Below are 20,009 nucleotides of genomic sequence, written 5' to 3'. Positions count from 1 at the left end.
GCCAAACTGTGGCTCAGGAGCTACATGTGGCTCTTTCACACATATTGTGTGGCTCTCAAAGCCTCCACTGCCCCATCAGCCAGCTTGGAGAAGGCATTTGTCTCTTTAAATCACTTTGCCAAGCCAAGCCAGCCAGTGGTCTGGAGAATGAATCTAAAGTTAAATTTGCTTTCTTTCCACCTCTCCTTCTGCATTTATATTTTCCTTCCTTCCTTCCTCTGACATCCATGTCTTTTGGCTCTCAAGTATCTGACATTCACTCTGTGTGGCTCTTATGTTAAGCAAGCTTAGCCACCCGTTCTATTTTGATGTAGGTAAGGAAGATTATGGAATCATTTTGCAACAATGGGCATCCATTTTTTGTGCACTGTAGTTATGTACCAGTTACAGGCACTGATTGATTAGCAATAATGACCCTTATGAATACACTCTTCCCTTCTGTAAGTCTGTATGATATTTATAGTTTTAATTACTGAATGCTGATTAATTTCCCAGCACATTAGCTGCACTTTTTGAACTACACAATCAAGAGGATGGGAATGGTTTTCTCCCCCACCTTCGCACTTACAATGCATGTGTTTTTTTGGGGAAATTCCCAATCATGTCCACATTAACAATTGTGAATATGGAACTCTCAGAAGCTGGTTGCTTTTTCAAATTAACTAATACAAAATGTGTACCTTAGTCACTATATCACGGTAAAAAAGAGATATGGTGGTTGACTGAGGACCAAGAATGGATGAACTCTATTTTGAAGGATCGTTCTTTTGGGCTTAACTTGAGCCAGCTTTTACAAGAGCCCTTGAGCTTGTGCTTGGCACCAAGGCTTCTGCTCCAGAACACGATATAGTGTTCAACATCAAGGGAATGCCATTCTTTATTTCCAAGTAGATACCACCAATTTACTCGAATCTGAGTAAGAAAGGCGGGGGGGGGGGGGGATGGGAAGTGTTCTCAGGTTAGGTTTGAACCCCAAACCCTATCAGTTTCCCGCTTTTGCCCCCTTGGAGTCAATAGGGTTAGACCAGAATCACTTTGCCTCAATGGATCGATTGACGTCAACTCTGCACAGAAGTGCACCGCGAGCCCCTGGCTTCTTGGCCAACTCCTTCCCGCCGGCAGCCCGCTGCCTGGGGCTTCCCATTCCCTTTCTCGCGCGCCTCCCTTCTTTGGCGAAGCGGCTGCGGCAGGCAAAGCCCCCCAAGGGCCGCCTAGGGCAGCGGGGCTCGCAGGAGGCGGGGAGGGAGGGAGCGAGCGGCCGGCGGACCCGGAAGTGGTTGCGCCCACTGGGGGCGGGGCGGGGGCGGGGCGGGGGCGCCTCGGTGCTGCTCTCGGCGGCCGCGGGGGAGGGCGACTGGCTTGCCCGGCTCAGCCGCGCCGTCTCGGGATGCATTCGGATTGCCGGCTGCGCAGGAGACGCGGGGCATGGTGAGCAGCCCGGGGCACCCGATCCCCGCGGGGACCCGGCAGGCTGTGGCCTCCCTTCTGCTGCTGCTTTTGCTCTGGCGGGACTCGGCGGCTCAGAAAGGTGCGTGCCGGACCTCGAGGAAGGCGGGCGGCGGGGGCGGGGGAGTGGCGGGCGCGGTGGGAAGGCAGACCGAACCTTCCCGCCCTTCTGAGGTGCCCGGCCGAGAAGCCGCCGGGTGGGGGTGCTCTTAGGTGCCACCGAACCCCCGCTGGCGGAGGGGACGACGAGTGCCTGCTTCAGGGTCAGAAAATCTCCCTTCATCTCTACCCCCCTCCCCCGCTCTTGACTTGAACTCCTAACATCATTTCAAAAGGACGGACCACGGAGTAGTCCTGTTTTGTGTCAACACTTTATTTCTCCTCTCCCATCTTCTGCAGTTCTCTGGGCACGTGTGGGTGTTGTAAAAGAAGTGATGTGCTGGTGCAAGAGAGAGATGGATCTGTTCCACAGAACAGGGAAAGGCCGGTAACCCCAGGGACGTGTGGTGAAAATTAGGGTCATGTGTGCAGTGGCTGGCAGCAGAAAGGATAATGTTGGCTGCATGGGCATCCTAATGTGTGATGATGTTCCATGCCTGCTAGCGGACAGTGCATACAAGGAATCTGTTGGTGGCTGCGGCTTCATAGAAGGTGTGTTACAGCAAATTTTAAAAATGCAGCCCTTCCTTTAGGGCACTCAGAGAAGCAAACATGCTTCTCACCTAGGTATATTACCTGCCACAACTTATATTCATCATAAATACTCATTCCTATGCAGAAGTGACTTCTGGGGAATGATGTATAAAAACTGAAACCAGTTGTCAAATGTCATAGTTGAGACATGGGACCTGAATCATACAGTGCCTTTCAGCGCATTCAGGTTGCCTTTCCATTAGGCCCCATGGGGGAGGGGAGAGAATTTGAAGAACACTTGAAATAATTCCTTCTTTTCTCCAGTTTGATACGTAAAATATAAAAGTATAAAGAAAATGGAATATCATGAAATGATTTAAATAGTTTTTCCTATTTAGTATGAGTTTTGTTAAAGGCTTCTAAGCATAATGGGAATTTAGGGAAAGGGTGATGGTTTCTTGGAGAAAGATATCTCTGAAATCTCCAGTGCATGCCATTCTGTGATGTATTTTATGGTTGCATTCGGCTGCACTTCGGATGTAATTTACAAGATAGATTAAGTGAAGATGTGAAGGCTAAAAAGTTATGAAAGCACTAATATGGTGCATCAGATGAGTTTTTACAATATTTGGATTTTGCAGGATTGTCATTCAAACAGTTTATAATTTTGAAATGCCTGAGTTAAAGTTGATTGGTTCACAAGTCAAGAATTGCAAACTATAGAACTTGTTATATTTGAAAAAAAGTCTATACAAGGGAGCATAGTGTATGTTTGAATGTCTTCTCATTAAGAATTCTTCCTGATTTTTAGGGAAACTAGGGGGAGGGAATCTTCTTTGAGCCTCCCTCTTTTTAACTGTACAGTCAAGTAGGGCTGATCTACAAATATGTGATTTAATCAAATTGTCTATAAGCTTTGTTGTGGTAAGCTCTGGTTTCTGCATAACAAGTAGCATCCACAGGATTCTTTTATGAGTATACACATGTGAAAACAATCCTCATGTGCCACCCACACAATTTGCTTGTAAATAAATTCATAGAATAATTCATTGGCTCACATGAATTTACAAGTAAATTTTTAAAAAATGTATAAAAATGAACTCTGTGGATAATTCATTCAGATTAAATGTTTTTATACGTATACATGCTGGAATCTCTCCAGGATTCATCCCATTGATGCAAAATATTAAATTGGAACTTCTCCCAGGCCTGTTCAGTTGGACCTGCTCCAGGATGCAATAAAGACAGATGGTTCTAGCAGTTCCCAACACTGTCCCCAGTGGGGGAGGGAGGAGAGGTGGGGTGTGTGGAAGCAGGTAATAAGAAAATGGAAGGGACATTACAGAAAAAATTGCAAATTTGTAGTGTTTTCCAGTACAGGAGGTCAAGAGTTTATCAACACAAGAGTGGGATGTTTAAAACCTCCTATTTTACATGAATGGATTGGATTGTGTGTGCCTGCAAGAGTGCACATTAGGAGAAATTGCAAAGAGGAGGAACAGTTGTACTTTTCTTGGCAGCTATCTGTGACAACCTTGGAAAGAGTAGCTTATACTTCAGAAATCTTTGTTTGAGAAACAGGATCTTTTAGAGATACTTCAGTAACCTCTGAGGTTTGATTCCCAACATGGCTATTATAGTTGCAGTGATGAAGACAAGAAATCCAAATTCACTTTCTATTCAATTCTGTATCAGCAGTTGTATTTGCCTAATGCAGGGGTGGAAAACCTCTGTCCCGAGGGCCGTATACAGGCCCTTGAGGTCACTTGGTGTGGCCCTTGGGGATTGCTGGACCAAACCAAGCCATGTGGCAGCCTCCCTGGGGCCTGGCTGACCAGCAAGGATCGTGGGGCCCAGCTGTGCTGTGCAGCAGCCTCCCCAGGGCCCGGCAGGGATCACAGGGCCCAGATGTACTGTGTGGCAGCCACCCTGGGGACTTGCTGGCCAGCCAGAATTGCTGCAGGGCCTGGAAAAGTTACTGTCACAGTTCAGTTTGCACTTGATTATCCCAGATGGTGTGACCTAATATACTAATATTAGGGGATGTGGTCTAATATGCTACTGAGTTCCTGCTGGGCTTTTTCTACAAGAAAGCTCTGGACCTATGCATTTGCCTAGGGCAGCGGGCCGTGTGTGTGTGTGTGTGCCAGATTAAACTCTCCCCACATGACTTCAAATAGAAGAACAATTATTTGCATTAATTTTGCTGGCCTGAATCATTCTCCCTCAGCGGAGCACTGTTTTTGAAGTTGATAATTTTTTATGGCCCGTGAATGATGTTATAAATATCAATATGGCCCTTGGCAGAAAAAAGGCTCTCCATCCCTGGCCTAATGCCTACTTTTGGCACTAGCTAGTGAAGATACGAAGAACAGGGGTGCACATCCTGTTGAAAATGGTGACTGGATATACATGCTCTCGAACCATGCTGTAAAAATGAGGTTCCTACACATTATAAATGAGTGATCCCAGTGGGCAGCCGTGTTGGTCTGTTTTTATTCCAATTTTAAATGTTTTATTACGTTTGAATATAAAAAGGGTAGGAAATGTGGGGTTACAGAAGCAAAAAAGGAAAGGGGATACAAGATAGAAAAACAAACAAAAATACAAAGAGAAGCAGCATATATACCTGTTACATTTCTACCTCAAGACAAAATACCAGATTCTTTCTACCTAAAAGCCTTAAAGTTTTGCCCATTATAACCCTTTAATTCTACCGTCTTCTTCTTTTGTTATATACTTTTAGCTATTCTGTAGTTTATAATGTAAATCTAAACTTTTCATCTTCAGTACATACAAATGAAAAAGCAGAAGAACCAACCCCGAAACAGAGATGACTGGTTAAATTTAAAATCATTGAAAATAAAAGTTAACTAGTTGGTTTAACAATATTAGCAGTTAATATAAGCATAAAAGGTAAATATAGTTCCTTAATCCTAATTTATTTATAGTTCCTAATTTATTTATTTATAGCAGAGAGAGAAAGCAAAAACAGAAAACACAGTAGTTTCTGTTTCGTTATAGACAGTTTCTCTTGTCAGAAATATCAAGAGCAGATTTAAGATTACAAAATATTTGTGTAGCCTGTCTTTTTACAAATTTACCCAGATTGACTTTTTTATCTACTTTAAACATTTAGAATTCTTTAAAAATTTTGAGTCTGTAAATCCTATTTTCATAATGCTCTGAAAAACACAAGTTAATATGCAATAGTTACCTCATCTCCCATACATGATTATCTTTAGGTAAATAAAAACCCATGCAATCTCCTTAGCCCACTCTTAATTGCATTATTCTATTTAACTTCCATAGATAATTATTACAAACTAAAAAAGGCATCCCAATTCTTAAAGTCTCATTTGCCATTATGGAATCACTTATTAGCCCCTTTCATTGATTCAGTATTAACCAGCTAAATGTAAAAAAAAAAGGCGGAGCAAAAAAACAACAACCCAAAAACAGTTTAAAATCTCTTCTTTTTGAATGCTTTCCAAAATTTGATCATCTTGCTGAAATTTGCCTTTTTTTCCTCTTGATATCTCCCTTCATTTTGCTGACAGTGGTACGATCACCGCTTCGTCACATCCTCCTATGCAGGCTATAGTCGTTGATTTCCGTTTCACCTTTTCGTTTTCACTGTATTTCAAAATAAAAGTCCCCTTCTGTTGTTGCGCCAGCTCTACTAAATGATCAGGTTCCTGCTTTAAGGAGGTTATGTTAATCATAGTATCACACACTTTGATTTGAGCTGCCATTTCCTCCATTAAAAAAACCTCAGTCTGTTAATCAAAGTTAGAGAATAGTTCAAAGACCCAGTTAACCTGTTTCCTTCAGCTTCATATTCTCCTCCTGCATTTCAATTATAACCATTTCAGTCCTAATTAAACATCACATACATTTCTCTTATAAGCATATCGCATTTTTTTTCAGACCGTATTGTAACCAGAAGGTGATTTCATTGACGCTTATTTATAAACCAAATAAATTCAAATATTTTTTCTCAGTCCAGTTTAAATTGTTGAAAGTTTCCAGTTTGTTCTTTGCTTTCTGAAGCCTTTCTTGCGGAGGAAAAAAAGGGGGGGGGATTTCCCTCCTCTTCACCTTTCTTTTGGAACAGTTCCAATTGTTATGTTAAAAGATCCATTAACCAATATTGTTAGAAAGCTGACTTTCATGGTAGAATTCCAGTGATTAAGGTAGAAGAATGATGCATCAGAAACTTATTGAAAGGAGATGATCAGTCGGGCAATCACCTCTTGCTGCCGTCATGGCGATCTTGGCAGTGGGAGCACTGGAGCAGACAAGAAAAACAGGGAACAACCGCTGTTGTCTCTGGATCCTGTTGAGTTCCTTGCTAGCAGGGGGCCTCCCCAAGGCCCTCCTCGGGATGCTATGGCTGTAGCACCCCTTCTACTGCCTGATTGGGGGGGTCATTGGAGCCAAGCTCCTCCAACCACCTCCTAGCTCAAGGCACTGAAACCCAGGAAAACCCTTTCTGTGAAGTCTTCTGGAGCAGAGAGCTTGTTTTCTCTGGTCTGTTTTTGTTTATTTATTTATTTATTTTATTATAAATGACTGTGCAGTGGATCATCAAGTGCATTACAAGGAGAAGACCATGTGAAGAATATAGCTGGTATAGAGGGAGATATGGTTTGTTAAGTATGAGTTTATAACATATATAATATCCTAATGGATATTATATATATGCAATATCCTAATGGAACAGCCTTGGCTATTTCTTCTGCCAAGAAATATTTGCAGCCTAATATTGTGCATGTTTGCTTCAAAGTAATTCCAATGGGACTATCTAACACACAAGTGTGTATAAGATTTTATTGTTGGATAATGAGAAGTTGGCTGCAAGTACAAAAATCCAACATACATTGTGCAGTGTAATTACAAAAGAAAGTTCTACCCCTTTTCTGTTTAGCATAAGAAAATTTTCAACACTGTCAGTCTTTTAATGAATTTGACAGCACTTGTAAAGCTTCACTGTTATCATGACACCTTCCTTTGCTGAAGGCTTATTACAGATTGTTGAGCAGATTTTATATATTCATATCCACATCTGAGCTCAGCTGTTGTGTATTCCGTTTCTCTCATTAGCGGCCTCTTCTTCCAGAAATGCCAGTCTATTATGCATTGGGAACCAGACTGTTTCCTAAATTGTTATAAACAAACCCTCTTGGGAAAATAATGACATATGACAAACGTATAACAGCTGAACTCTAATAAGATGTGAATGTGGATCACAGTACAGTTTCATAGGCTGTAATACACATCTTCCTCATGATGATGCACTTTATTGGTTTTCTTTTATAATTCTGATGTCCCTGTAGTACCTACAGCAATTACATTAAAAACCACATTAAGACAGGATTTAATGTATTTATTGCAGTCTCTCAGTATGCTTCAACAGCTGGAAAATGCCCACATAATATAATCAAAAGGTGCTCTATGGGTCATGTTTGTGAAATCCCATCTTTTAAATAATCATTCAGCCATCATAGGCACTAAAGAGCACACAGCTGTTAAATCTAACATCAATTTCCTGTTAGAAAGCAAGCATAAATACTACACAAGATATACTTTAACCTGTTAAAATGAATATTGGCTTTGCACAGATTCCTTACTTGGGGAATAGTGAGGTAGAGAGACTCAGGGATAGTTAAGTTTCTTATATGCTGTCACAAGTCCCTCCTGTTCCTTCATGATGGGTCCTAGAAGGTTGGGAAAACTCTGCTTGGCAAAGCTGCCCCTTTCCCTCAGTCCTAAGGGTGCCAAAAACAAACTAGTATCCACTTGCGGTCCCTAGTGGTTCTGAGAGTATCTCTTCTAAATAGAGTGATAGGCCTTCCACTGGACCTGTATTGCCATTTAAAGGCTTCACCTAGTTGTTGCACCTATTCCACAAAGTAATATGAGGACCACCTACCATAGCTCTGCTCTTTCAAGATATTGTGTTCCAAAGATGGCAAGGTGATCCACTCCACTTTGCCATTACCTCATTTCCAACAAGACCGCATAGGCATAGTGTGTGAGCAGACTTAGAGAATTCAAAATATAAAAAAGTTTAATAAATGAATTAAAGAATATACATGTTCTGTTCAAGCTTTCTGACTGAGCAATGGAACAAAGAAAAGATGAAAACAGGCAGTTCTGTTTCTCTACATAAAGTACTGCCTAAATTATGTTTAATTAGGATGATTTGACTTTACTTGGCCTTGACTTCGATAGTCTAAGCTAGCCCAGTCTCATCAGATCTTGGAAGCTAAGTGGGGTCGGCCCTCGTTGGTATTTGGATGGGACACCAGCAGTGAATACCAGAGTTGTGAAGGAGAGGCAGGCAATGGCAAACCATCCCTGAAAGTCTGTTATCTTGTAAACCCCACAGAGTCACCATACGTCGGCTGTGACTTGATGGCAGGAAAAAAAAATTCACTTGAAATTGCAATAATATAAAGTTAACCTTAGATCTCATTGTTGGGTTTTCTCTTTGTTGTCACTTGCCTTTCTCTTTGTTGTCACTTGCAAAATAGATATCCTTTGTCAAAGCTTGGTCCTGCATGGTATGAGGATCTTTGGTCAGAAGACATAGAAGAGAGAGCTTCTTCCTTGTGGCCTGACTATAAATAGCCTGTCTTTCTCCCTCCCCTCTTGGAATGACCTGACGGTCCTTTTCTGTCCCAAAGAATGAGTTTTCTTTCTGGGAATTTAGCAGTCTCTGTCCTGTATGACCTTGCAGCAGGGTGTGGGTAGTAAGATTAATTCCTGAACTCTGATCAGCGTAAACTGGACTATTTGAGTTGTTACCAAACTAGAATATACATATGGAGGAAATCCAAAGGAAAGTTAAAAATCCAAAGGAAGAGGTCATTCTTGCAACTGTAACTACAGAAATCTTACTGTTACTGAAAGCTGAGATTAAAAGCTTTAAAGGTTTTTTTCCTTCACGTTTTAATTGAACTTTTTATGTGCAAAAATTCAGTTTAATTTCTGACATTTGAAATATGAAAATTTAGATTTGAATATTGTTAATGATTTATTTTAAGACACTCAAGTGGAGTATCTGCTTTAGAGTATGCTAGTCCATGTAAGAAAGGTTTTAGTGAGAGGTAAAACATACTCAGTGAAAGTTGAAGATCAGTTCATTTGTTCAATGATGAGAAAGGTATTTGAGAAAATAAATTATCTTCTTCATGTGTTTGTTCTTAATCTATGTCAGTTTTGCTTGAATCTTTATGCTGTTTGGGGAAAAGAGGATGGTTGAGTTCCATGGATTCCAGGTGAAAATCCACCATTTTAAAACCAGATGGGCATCTTCGGCCATCCACATTGCTCTTCATAATATCCAGCAGCTAGAATTGTATTTCCGTATCTTGGAGCTTTGTTAATTCATACCAGCTGATATGCAGATGTATACTGGATTTCAGTATACATCTGAAGTGTCAGATGTATACTTCTGAAGTGTCATCAGGGACAGGCTGAGATGCCTTTGGTCAGAAGATAGAACAGTTCACTATGGTTTTCATGCACAAATGTTAGCATGCCTTCAAAATAAAGTAGGAGCTGTTCTTCTGCCTGCAGCATAATGTGAAAGTGGAACACTTGCATGTCTCTCCACAGTGGTGATGCACCACTCCTTACTTGAAGTGTTACACAGGACACACAAATAGGGGTACTTAAATTTCATCATCTTCAGATGCAGTAAATAAAGGCTGAAGCCATACTTAGGATCCTTATAATGTTCATCTTTGCAGGGGGTGAGACTTACTTCTGAAGTTTTAATAAAGATATGTTTCCAAAATGAACAAACCACTTGGGAAAGAAGCATTTTAACATCCAAAGGAAGTCATTATTGGAATAATCTACTTCTAAATTGAACAATGTTGGGAACATACCATCATTGGTACAAAATGACATGTAAATCTCGTGTTCCTGAGTCTTTGATAATCTGGTTATTTGCAGTATTCCACAGATATGGTCATTTGTAGTGACTGGAAATTTAATTCTGATAGTATAGTAAATCGTGCTGCTTTTGGTAAAGCAAGTGAAATCTTTATCAGAATGGATATGTTTATCTTCCTAGCAACAAACCTGATTTTCTGAAAAAGTCTGCAGCTGGAGTAAACATTATTTTATCTACATACTTGCAAACGATATGCTTCTAGAATTTGGGATCCATGTAATATGAGGCTTGTTTTCAGGGACGCCACAGAGATCACCTCTTCCTTATTTGGTAAAGAACACAAAGGGGATTTCAACCTTGAGTCATAGTGCAACTTAGTTCACTCATAGTCAGCATGGTATTATCAATAGGAGCTTAGGAATTTGTGGTTGACTTCCCATCTCATAAACTTGACTGTAAGTGATTCTTTATGTTGCATTAGACCTCTATTTAAAATTAACCTGTAATTGACAAGACTGTTTTATGAAGCAGAAGTAAGAGTTATTTGTGAAATCTTACTTTAATGCCATGAATGTAAGATTTGCTGTTACTCTCTGTTGGTGATGATAGCTGCCAGGGAAAAAGTTATGGGCATCTTTGTCTTTACCTCAACAGGAATAGGGCTAGTGCTTATAGGAGAGTCATAAAATTTGCACAGGGTGTCTGGTACAAAGCCCTTGTGTTGCCAACAAACGTGAGGACGTTGTAATGTGTAGCAGGCATAAACATGTATAGGATTACAGCAGTTTTGGCTGTAGTACTGCAAGCTAAGGTCTGTATATTATGCAATCCAATGATAATCTGCTATACATTTTCAGCCATGAGGATTTGACATTTTTTCTTTCAAGAAATTGAGATAAGGGAGAAGATCTTTTGAAACATCAGCTGTTGTTACCTTTCTTTCCCAACATTTTTTCCTTCTATAGAGCAGTAATTTGGGTATAAGAGAAATTTCTTTAGACAGCCAAAGTATGTGCTGTAACATTCAGCAGTAAAAGAACCAAACATATATTTCATGAATATAGAACACTGAGTTTTCCATAGGCTCGGATCTATGCCTGTGTTCTGCATGTCCTTCTATCTATTGCGGAGGTGGTTCTTCACATTCGAACACTTTCCTTTGGCACTGGGCACTTTCACCTGGTTAAGACCAGTGTCTTATGAGGAGGCTGGCACAAGAGGAACATACTTCTCAGTAGAGGAGTGCCTATGGAAAGGATGAAGAGAAGTACATGGGCATGAAGGCAATGGATCTGAGTAATAGTGTTTTGTGGCTGCGAACATGTGCCCAGTTATATGATAGTAATGGAATTTGATGGAAGATTTATAAAGAAGATGAAAGTAGAACACCCAGTTCTTTGGTAATTATTGTGCATGTGTCAGTGAGCAGGATAACAACTGCTCAGGTTTTTTTTTTTTTGACCACAGCAGAAGTAGGAAGTCATTCATGAAAAATGTTGTGCCCAATGGCTGGTAGAAGCCAATGGTCTCAGGTACTGGGTAGTGATGGTGACTGGTTTTTGTTTATTCCATTTACAGCTGTAATACAATCCTGTGCAGTTTCACTTTGGTCTCATTGAAATCAGTATGCTTTAGATTGGAGTAATTCTATTTAGGATTGCATCTCACACACAAAAGATTTACACAAAATTTAATATAACACATTATTCTTCAAGTCTGGTTTTAGCAGAATCCAGAGGGATGTTGCCTGTGTTGACATGGTCAATCTAGGAAGGAAGTGTACTATTTGAATGAAGGAAGAAGCATTTTATTTATTTGTTTGTTTGTTTTTTTAAAATCTTGGCTACCCTTCCCAATAGCTGGGTTTAGGGTGGTTTGCAGCAGTCAAAATTCAAAACAAGATAAAAACCAGTTTTATAAACAGGAAGAACATTTCAGTTCCATAATGTGAGATGGTATCAAGTCCAGGTAGTGCTCCTTTCTTGCGGGGGGGCGTAAATGTGGGAGTGCCAGATGTAAACCATAGCTCTCCTCTCCCAAATACCTGGTGGAACATCTCTTGGCTCACAGGCCCTGAGGAACAGAAGTAATTCCTGCAGGGCTGTGATGGAAGTTGTCGGAGAGTTCCACAAGGTTGGGGCCAGGGCAGAAAAGGTCCTTGCCCTGTTTGAGGACAGCTGGATGTTGCTCAGGCTGAGGACCACCAGCAGATGTCGGTCACTGGAGCGCAAGACTCTCTTGGGAGTATACTAGAAGAGGCGGTCCCAAAGGTATGCTATGGGGGATTTTAGGATTCCTAACATTGTTCAATTGAGGCCACAGTGGAAACATGGAATGTGAAGTTCTTTGACGCTATTCAACAAGGCTGCCTCTTGCCAACTTCTCCTGCCCTTGGGAAGTGGAGCTGGGTGAACTGAAAATGCTTGGAAGACATCTAGAATGACACAGGTAGAGAACTAACACTAATTTTGACACATCATACTATAGAGCTGATTGTAAGACCTGTGAAGCAGTGGTGATGGCAACAAAGAAAGGTTACTTCTCTACTATTATAGCATCAGTTAGAAATCTGAGTCTCTAATGTGCCAGGAACAATTATCTGTGATTTGCTCTGATTTGGGTGTCAGTTATAGCATAGGTACACAGGGAGGGAGGGGGAGAGAGAGTGCCTTTTCAGTCTGGTTTCAGGCCAGGCTATGGAATAGAGACATCTCTTCTAGCTTTAGTTGATTACTTCTGTCTGAGTGCAGGGAAAGGCCAAGCCTCTTTGTTACTGTTATTGGATTTATCTGCAGCCTTTGATACAGTAGAACAAGTCGTGTTATAGAGGCAGAAGTGGGTATCAAGATGTGCTTGAACTGGTTCAAAGAATTCCTTATGGATTGGACTCAGGTTGCTACTAGAAACCAGTTGTGATGGATGTGGGACCTGTCTTGTGGGGTTCCATAGGGTGCATGTCTAACCTTTCATTCTTTTTAATTGCTATGTAAAGCCCTTAGGACAAATCATTTGTAGTTTTGGGATTGGTTGTCCTCAATATGCTGATGATGCTCTGCTCTATATATCCTTGTCCAAATCTCCTGGTCATGTAGAGGTCCTGAATCTCTGCCTGGCTATTTTGTGTTTGATTGGCAAAAAGTGAATAAATTGAAACTAAACCCTGAAAAGACAGAGGTAATGCTGACTGGGAAGGTAGAGGACTTGATGGAGGCCCATTTTTCATGGAGTTCAACTGACATTGCAGACTCAGTTAAAAGCCTTGGGGTCATACTGGATCCAGCTTTATTATTAGAGAAGCAAGTTATGCAGATGCAAAAAAAATGCTTTCTACCAACTCAGTCCTAGCCTGTAAGATGGCCCCATACCTTCATATGCCTGACCTAACCATCTGGATCTATGCCACAGTAACATTGGGACTCGGTTACTGTAATGTGCAGTATTTTGGTCTCCCCTCAAAATTAGTTGGAATACTCCAGCTGGCCCAGAATGCTGTGGCTTGACTGTTAGCGGGAGCTAGATGGAGTATGCATATCACTCCTGCTCTGCAGACACTCCATTGGCTGCCCATTTGTTACTGGGCTATCACATACAAAGCTCTTCATGGCCTTGGCTCCTCTTATTTGCAGGACTACCTCTCTCCCTGTGCTTTGCCATGACAGCTTTGTTCAAGTCAGCATGCTGTCTCCCTTGTGGCTCCCACTTTCTGGAATGGCCTGCCCAAGGAAGTCAGGAAAACTACCACTCTCCTGACCTACAAACTATGCAAAATGGAACTATTCAAGAAGGCTTTTTCTTCATATGCAATAAGATTGCACTGTAAACTTACTTGGATAATAATAGAGACTGTGGTTTATATTGTAATAAGATTACACTGTAAACTTACTTGGATAAATAATAGAGACTGTGGTCTATATTGTTACATATAGCTTATTGTAAATAGCCTATTATGTAATTTTGTACTGCTGCATGTGACAGGTTAATACTTATGCTATACTTCAGTACTTTCTGTTGGTTCCAGACTTCTGATATCCTAATGCATTGGTTATTGAATGTCCCATTTTGTTGACTGTGCTGACTCATGTGTAATCCGCCTTGAGTCCCTGTGAGAAAGGGGCACTATAAATAAAGCAAATAAATAAAATAAAATTCACTGATGATGGAAAGTAGAGCTCTACCAGGCTCATCTCTGGCCCTCTCCTTTGTTGAGGGCAGAAAGATATCACAGTGTTTCTGGCCCTTTTTTGCTGTTCACCTCTTTTGCCCTTTCTTCTTAACTCTACAAAATGTGAGTGCACCTAGTTTTCAATCAGTCCACATTGACATCTTTGTTTCCTTTTTACCAGGCATTTTGGCTCCAGCTGTGTCTGCTTTTCCTCTTATCTCACTGCTGTTTCAGGGTCTTTTACCCTTATCTCATAATCCTGGCTTTTGGGGGTGGGTAAGAACAGACTTGGCTTACATAGAGAGATTCCAGAACTTCATGTATATTCCATATGTGATAAAGTGTGTTGATGAAATTGGTCTATCAAAAAAAGTCTTGATATTTCACAATTTATAGTTGTCTCCTGACATTGGTTGGTAAATTTTCCATGGGATTTTAACTCTTGGCATATCATAGGATGGTTGATAAATCCAGAAGAATAAAGTTTGGTGGAAGGGAGGCTGTCTCACTCCTGTTTTAAGAACAGCATATGTACGAGAGTGATCTGTAGTATTGCTGTGTTTGTTTTGTAGGTGATGGTTGTGGACATACAGTGTTTGGTCCTGAAAGTGGAACTTTTACAACAATTAATTACCCATACACCTACCCAAACAACACAGTATGTGAATGGGAGATTCGAGTAAAGCCTGAGCAAAGAGTTCAACTCAAATTTGGGCATTTCGATATTGATGATTCCGATTCTTGCCATTCTAGTTATGTGAGGGTTTATAATGGAATTGGACCCACAAGGACAGAGATAGGTAAGATCTTTTTTCCTCTTATTGTATTAACTCACCTTAGTTTACTTGTGTAGTCCTTATGCAAAATTTTGCTTTTTAGTAAATATCTCTGCATTACTTCGCATGGTTATTTTTCTCTCTGAAGCATAACTTAAATTGGTTGTAATCAATATTATATATTTGGCCCTGTGCTCTGATTACATCTCAGCTGTTTCAAACATTATACAGAGGTATATGCCCAAGAAGGACCTGCAGGCCTGATTTGTGAATTCAGTAACTTTGTATTTGAGGTGACCTACAGGAGAGAGATGGCGAATGTTTGCATGCATTTCCCAGCTTCTTTTAGTTCACAGTAGTGTTTTGTTGTTTGCTTAAAGGGTAACTGCAGCAGTGCTTGTGTGATGTTAAAGTTGTATGGGTTCTGGAAGAGAGTTAGTGATGGTATCTTGGGAAAGGAGTGGATAAAGATAAAAAGAAAAGTTTCTCTGCTGGAAGAAGACTTTTTTGTTGTAGTAGTAGTAGTAAGTATTCTTTGGGTTTTAAAGTTATGAATTTGTCAATGAGTCTGGTGCATGAATATATGGTGTGAAACAATATCCTGTGGTTTTCATATCTCCAACTGTGATATGTTTACTGGGCTAGAAACACTGAAACTTGCATGTGCAGCAACAGAAGAAGAAATTTAAAATGTTACTGATACCACATTGATTTTTCGGGTTTGTAGGTTTTTCTTCTAAAAACGTAATTTAACTATTTCTTCTGACAATGGTGTGTTGTTTAGGTAACTTGAATATTGAGGTTTAAAAATACTGCTCTAAATACAATTGTAGGATGATGTCTGGTATCCATCTGAGTTTCTCATACTAATCTCAGCCTAGATGTTGCATGAAAATGTAGATGTACTCCAAGCCAAGTTTTCTTGCTGTTAAGCACTCACAAAATATCAGCTCCTTAAATGGCAAGGGGCTTGAAGTCCTAATTATTCATTTTTACAAGTTTAGTTCACCGGACCAAGTAAATTGTCTATTTTTGTATGTTCCTTTTAACTTCCAGCTGTACCAGCTGGTGTGGCTGCATAAGATATTAAGCAGTGTATGTCTTGCTCTGCTGAGAGTGCTGTTTGGAAAAATGAATGGTAAGATTGAAATTGGCAGCCATTCTTCCTTGAATATGGACACTAGAAATATAGTTTGTGGAAGTAGCTGGATCCAGTATATGGGTTGATGGATGGCTTAAATGGGAATGTAGAGGCATGTAAATGTAGAACATATATTGATTTAGAAATCTGAGAAGACTCTCGGGATTGTTTTAAGATCTGGAAGTGTAGATTTTAAAAAGTATGTTATAGCTTCTTAAGAACCCTCAATACATGCCAGCCTATTTCAATTGCACAAGCCAAATATTTCTTGTATAGTTTGCAATCTCAAGGTTTATTACTCCTGTGTTTTTGCCTAGTGTGGAAGTCATTCCCAGTGTTGAGGGTAGGATTATTTAAATGCTACCTTTCAGGTTTAATTCTTTTCAAGTCAATATATAGTTTGTCAAAAAGAGATTGGGGGATGATTTGTTTGAAACTTAATAGCATTTTGTAGAGTTCAGGAAGGTAGCTAGAAGTGTTCTACATTATATTTCCACTGTTACTGAATAACTGCCTCCTAAAATTCTTGCGGGGGATCAGATTGGTAATTTATATTTTATTATCTTAATATTTTGGAAGCACTCAAAGGTTTAAGAAGTGCATTTGCTCCTAGAAATTCTAGGGTTGAGATTTCCTACTTTCTGGAAATAACAAGGATTATAAGAATGAGATTAACATTTTACTTGAATTGTGAATGGTTCTCTGAAGGGGCAAATACTTTCTAACTTTACAGAATTATGTCTTTTATTTCCAGGGAAATACTGTGGTTTAGGCTTACAAATGGACAGTTTAATTGAATCAAAGAGTAATGAAGTTACAGTACAATTCATGAGTGGCATACACTTTTATGGGCATGGATTTCTTGCATCCTATTCAACCACAGAAAAAACAGGTATTTATCAGATTCTTATCTTGCAGAATGTAAGTGCACCACAAATATTTTGAATTCTTGCCCTGAACACTGTAGATTTGTTTCCCTGACACCTAACTACTGATGAATTGTTCACAGTGAATTAAGCAGAAGGTATGTTAAAGTCACACACAGATCACGTGGTAGAATTTATAACAGTCTGTTTAGACTACGCTGAAAAGATACATATGGCTGGAATAAACTAAGGTGCCTTCAACCATTATGTGGAGGAGGACATCTTATCCTAGGGTTCCTGGCCTCTCATCCGGGAGATGGCTACAGCTTTAAGAGCTATTTCTGGATCATAGAGTAAATTCATTTATTCATCAATTTTGACTTATTTTGACAGAAGCTACAGTTCTGTGCACCACTTACTTGGGAATAAGTCCCATTGTATTCAGTGGGATTTATTTCCAGATAATTAGTATGTAAGACTTCTGCGCCTCTTTATGAAAGCTGCTCCAGGTGGGAGCACATACAGCCGGGGCTGCAGGAGCTGCACTGGCTGCCAATACAACACTTCTTTATAGTTTTTTTTATTGTTGTACAATTGGCATAGATAGGCATAGGAAACAGTTACAATTTTAATTGAACTCCTAAGCATACCTTCATTTCTCTCTGTTAATAAGTTCATTATGTTACTGACACTATTTATTTTGAGTTTTAAAAGTGGGATGGAGACAGAACTGGTTGCCCTGGTGGATGACCTCCAACAGCATCTGGACCAAGGTGGTTTGGTGGTACTGATGTTATTAGATCTGTCAGCTGTGTTGGATACAGTCAACCATCAGTTGCTGAACCACCATCTCGCCGATGCAGGGATTCGGGGGTTGGCCTTGCAATGACTTTCCTCTTTCCTACATGGTTGGGGACTAAGGGTGGTGATTGGGGGACAGTCATCCCAGAGACACTCACTTAATTGCGGTGTGCCTCAGGGGGCGGTGCTCTCCCTGATGTTGTTTAATATCTATATGCACCCCCTTGCTCAGACTGCCTGGAGGTATGCGCTGGGTTGCCATCAGTATGCTGATGACACCCAGCTCTATCTATTGATGTATGGCCGGTCTTGCTGCGTCCCAGAAAATCTGGATCTGGCATTGCAGCTGTGACAGGATAGCTCAGACTAAGTTGACTGAAGCTGAATCCGACAAAGACAGAGGTCCTTTGCCTGAGTCGCAGCGGTCTGGGTACTAGCTTTTGATGCTGTGCCACTGACAGGGTCAAAAGCTTGGGAGTGCTACTGGAGCCTTCCTTAACGATGGAGGCCCAGATAGCAGCCACTGCTAAAGCCGCCTTTTTCCATCTTAGGTGGATGAGACAGTTGGTTCCCTTCCTTGAGCACGGCAACCTGGCAACTGTGATCCACGCTACGGTCACCTCAAGACTGGACTACTGCAATGCCCTCTACTTGGGGCTGCCCTTGTCTCGAATCCAGAAACTACAGCTGGTGCAGAGCGCAGCGGCCAGGCTGTTATTGGGGCTCTCCAGGTGGGAGCACATACAGCCGGGGCTGCAGGAGCTGCACTGGCTGCCAGTAGTATACCAGATTCACTACAAGGTGCTGGTTATCACCTTTAAAGCTCTATATTGCCGAGGACCTGTCTACCTTAGGGACTGTCTCTACTCGCACGTTCTCCAGTGGGTACTCAGTTCCGGAATGCAATATCTATTATCGATCCCCGGGCCGAGGGAGTCTAGATTGAAATTCACTAGAGAAAGAGCTTTCTCAGTTGCTGCCCCCTATTGGTGGAACCAACTGACGGAGGAGGTTAGAGCCTTGCGGGACCTCACCCAGTTCTGCAAGGCCTGTAAGACTACACTGTTCTGGCTCGCCTTCAATTGATCCTGAAATGCTGATATAGTATTAGGAAGAATATCCAATGTATTGAACATCACTGGAACTGAAAGGATATTATGATATTAGCACCATATGTTTTAAATTGTTTTATATTGTTTTAATTAATGGCTGATCTGTTGAAATTGTTTAATGTAATGGTTGGCTGAATTGTTATTGTGATTTTTTTGGTTGTGAGCCACCCTGAGCCTGCCTCGGCAGGGAGGGCAGGATATAAATCTAATAAACCTAAACTTAAAAATCCGGTAGGTCTCTCCCTGATTTTAAAGTTAACAAAAGTCGGCCATGGTGTGTAGATTTATTGTTGATACACTACTGAACCATCACTAACTGTTGTGCTGAAATTGCTACACTGATCTTTTGAAATACTGACTCAGTTTAATTCTTTATTGTTTTCTTGTACTTCCAAAAAAGACTTAATTTTTCTATTCTTTTAAAATAATTTTCTACTGATATTCTTTTCTTTCTAGATTTAATAACCTGTTTAGACACTGCAAGTCACTTCTCTGATCCTGAATTTAGGTAAGATTGATCTACTCACACACTTCACACAGAGAGTGAGTAAAATGTGGAATTCCTTGCTAGAGAATTTAGTGATGGCCACAGGAATAAACAGCTTTAAAAGGGAATTAGATGTTTTCATGGAGGACAGCTACTAGCCATGGTGACTAAAAGGAAGCTCCTCAGAGGCAATCAGCCTCTGAATCCCAGAGCCAGGCAACATCAGGGGAAAGCCTCAGCCTCTGTGCTGTGTTGTTGGCCCTCCAGAGAAACTGATTGACCACTGTGTAAGACACAGTGCTGGACCAGAGAGACCATTGGTCTGAACCAGCAGGTCGCTTCTTATGTTCTCTCTGCCACACACATGCATTTCCAGGTTTATTTAGAGTCAATGCAGATGTGAAATAATATCCTTTTTTTGCTGGCACAGCATCACATGAGGGAAAAATCATTTGAATTGTATCTTAATGTGTTTATCTTCCATTGTTGCATGTGTATTTTCCTAGTACTAGTGTTTATTTTAGGCACAGTCCTTTGAAAAGCAGAATTTATTATAACTAAAGTCAGGGCTTGGTTTTCAATTAATTGTGTCATCAAGAAATAAAGGTAATCCTCCACAGGTCACAAGTTTGAATCTAATATGTCATACAGATTTTTGCTCTGCATTGCGATTGTT

At 40.6% G+C, this 20,009-nt stretch overlaps 1 protein-coding gene across 5 annotated transcripts in view; it reads left to right on the top strand.

Annotated features, from left to right (window-relative positions):
- The first annotated feature begins 1,339 nt into the window (after positions 1 to 1,339).
- DCBLD2 (discoidin, CUB and LCCL domain containing 2) overlaps positions 1,340 to 20,009 on the top strand; it is a 40,983-nt gene continuing 22,313 nt past the window's right edge. For 4 of the 5 annotated variants that reach the window (XM_060234601.1, XM_060234600.1, XM_060234599.1 and 1 more), the window contains exons 1-4: positions 1,340 to 1,528; positions 14,723 to 14,950; positions 16,822 to 16,959; positions 19,303 to 19,354. In XM_060234601.1, coding sequence (XP_060090584.1) covers positions 1,426 to 1,528; positions 14,723 to 14,950; positions 16,822 to 16,959; positions 19,303 to 19,354 — 521 coding nt within the window. In that variant the 5' untranslated portion in view covers positions 1,340 to 1,425. Of the gene's footprint in view, positions 1,529 to 3,301; positions 3,396 to 14,722; positions 14,951 to 16,821; positions 16,960 to 19,302; positions 19,355 to 20,009 lie in introns of those variants that run through there. The other variant, XM_060234603.1, reaches the window with a different exon arrangement.

The sequence above is a fragment of the Heteronotia binoei genome, chromosome 3, assembly GCF_032191835.1.
Source record: "Heteronotia binoei isolate CCM8104 ecotype False Entrance Well chromosome 3, APGP_CSIRO_Hbin_v1, whole genome shotgun sequence".
In the NCBI taxonomy this organism is placed as follows: domain Eukaryota; kingdom Metazoa; phylum Chordata; class Lepidosauria; order Squamata; family Gekkonidae; genus Heteronotia; species Heteronotia binoei.
The sequence above is the reverse complement of the archived record's forward strand: the minus strand, read 5'-3'. Positions and strand labels throughout refer to the sequence as shown.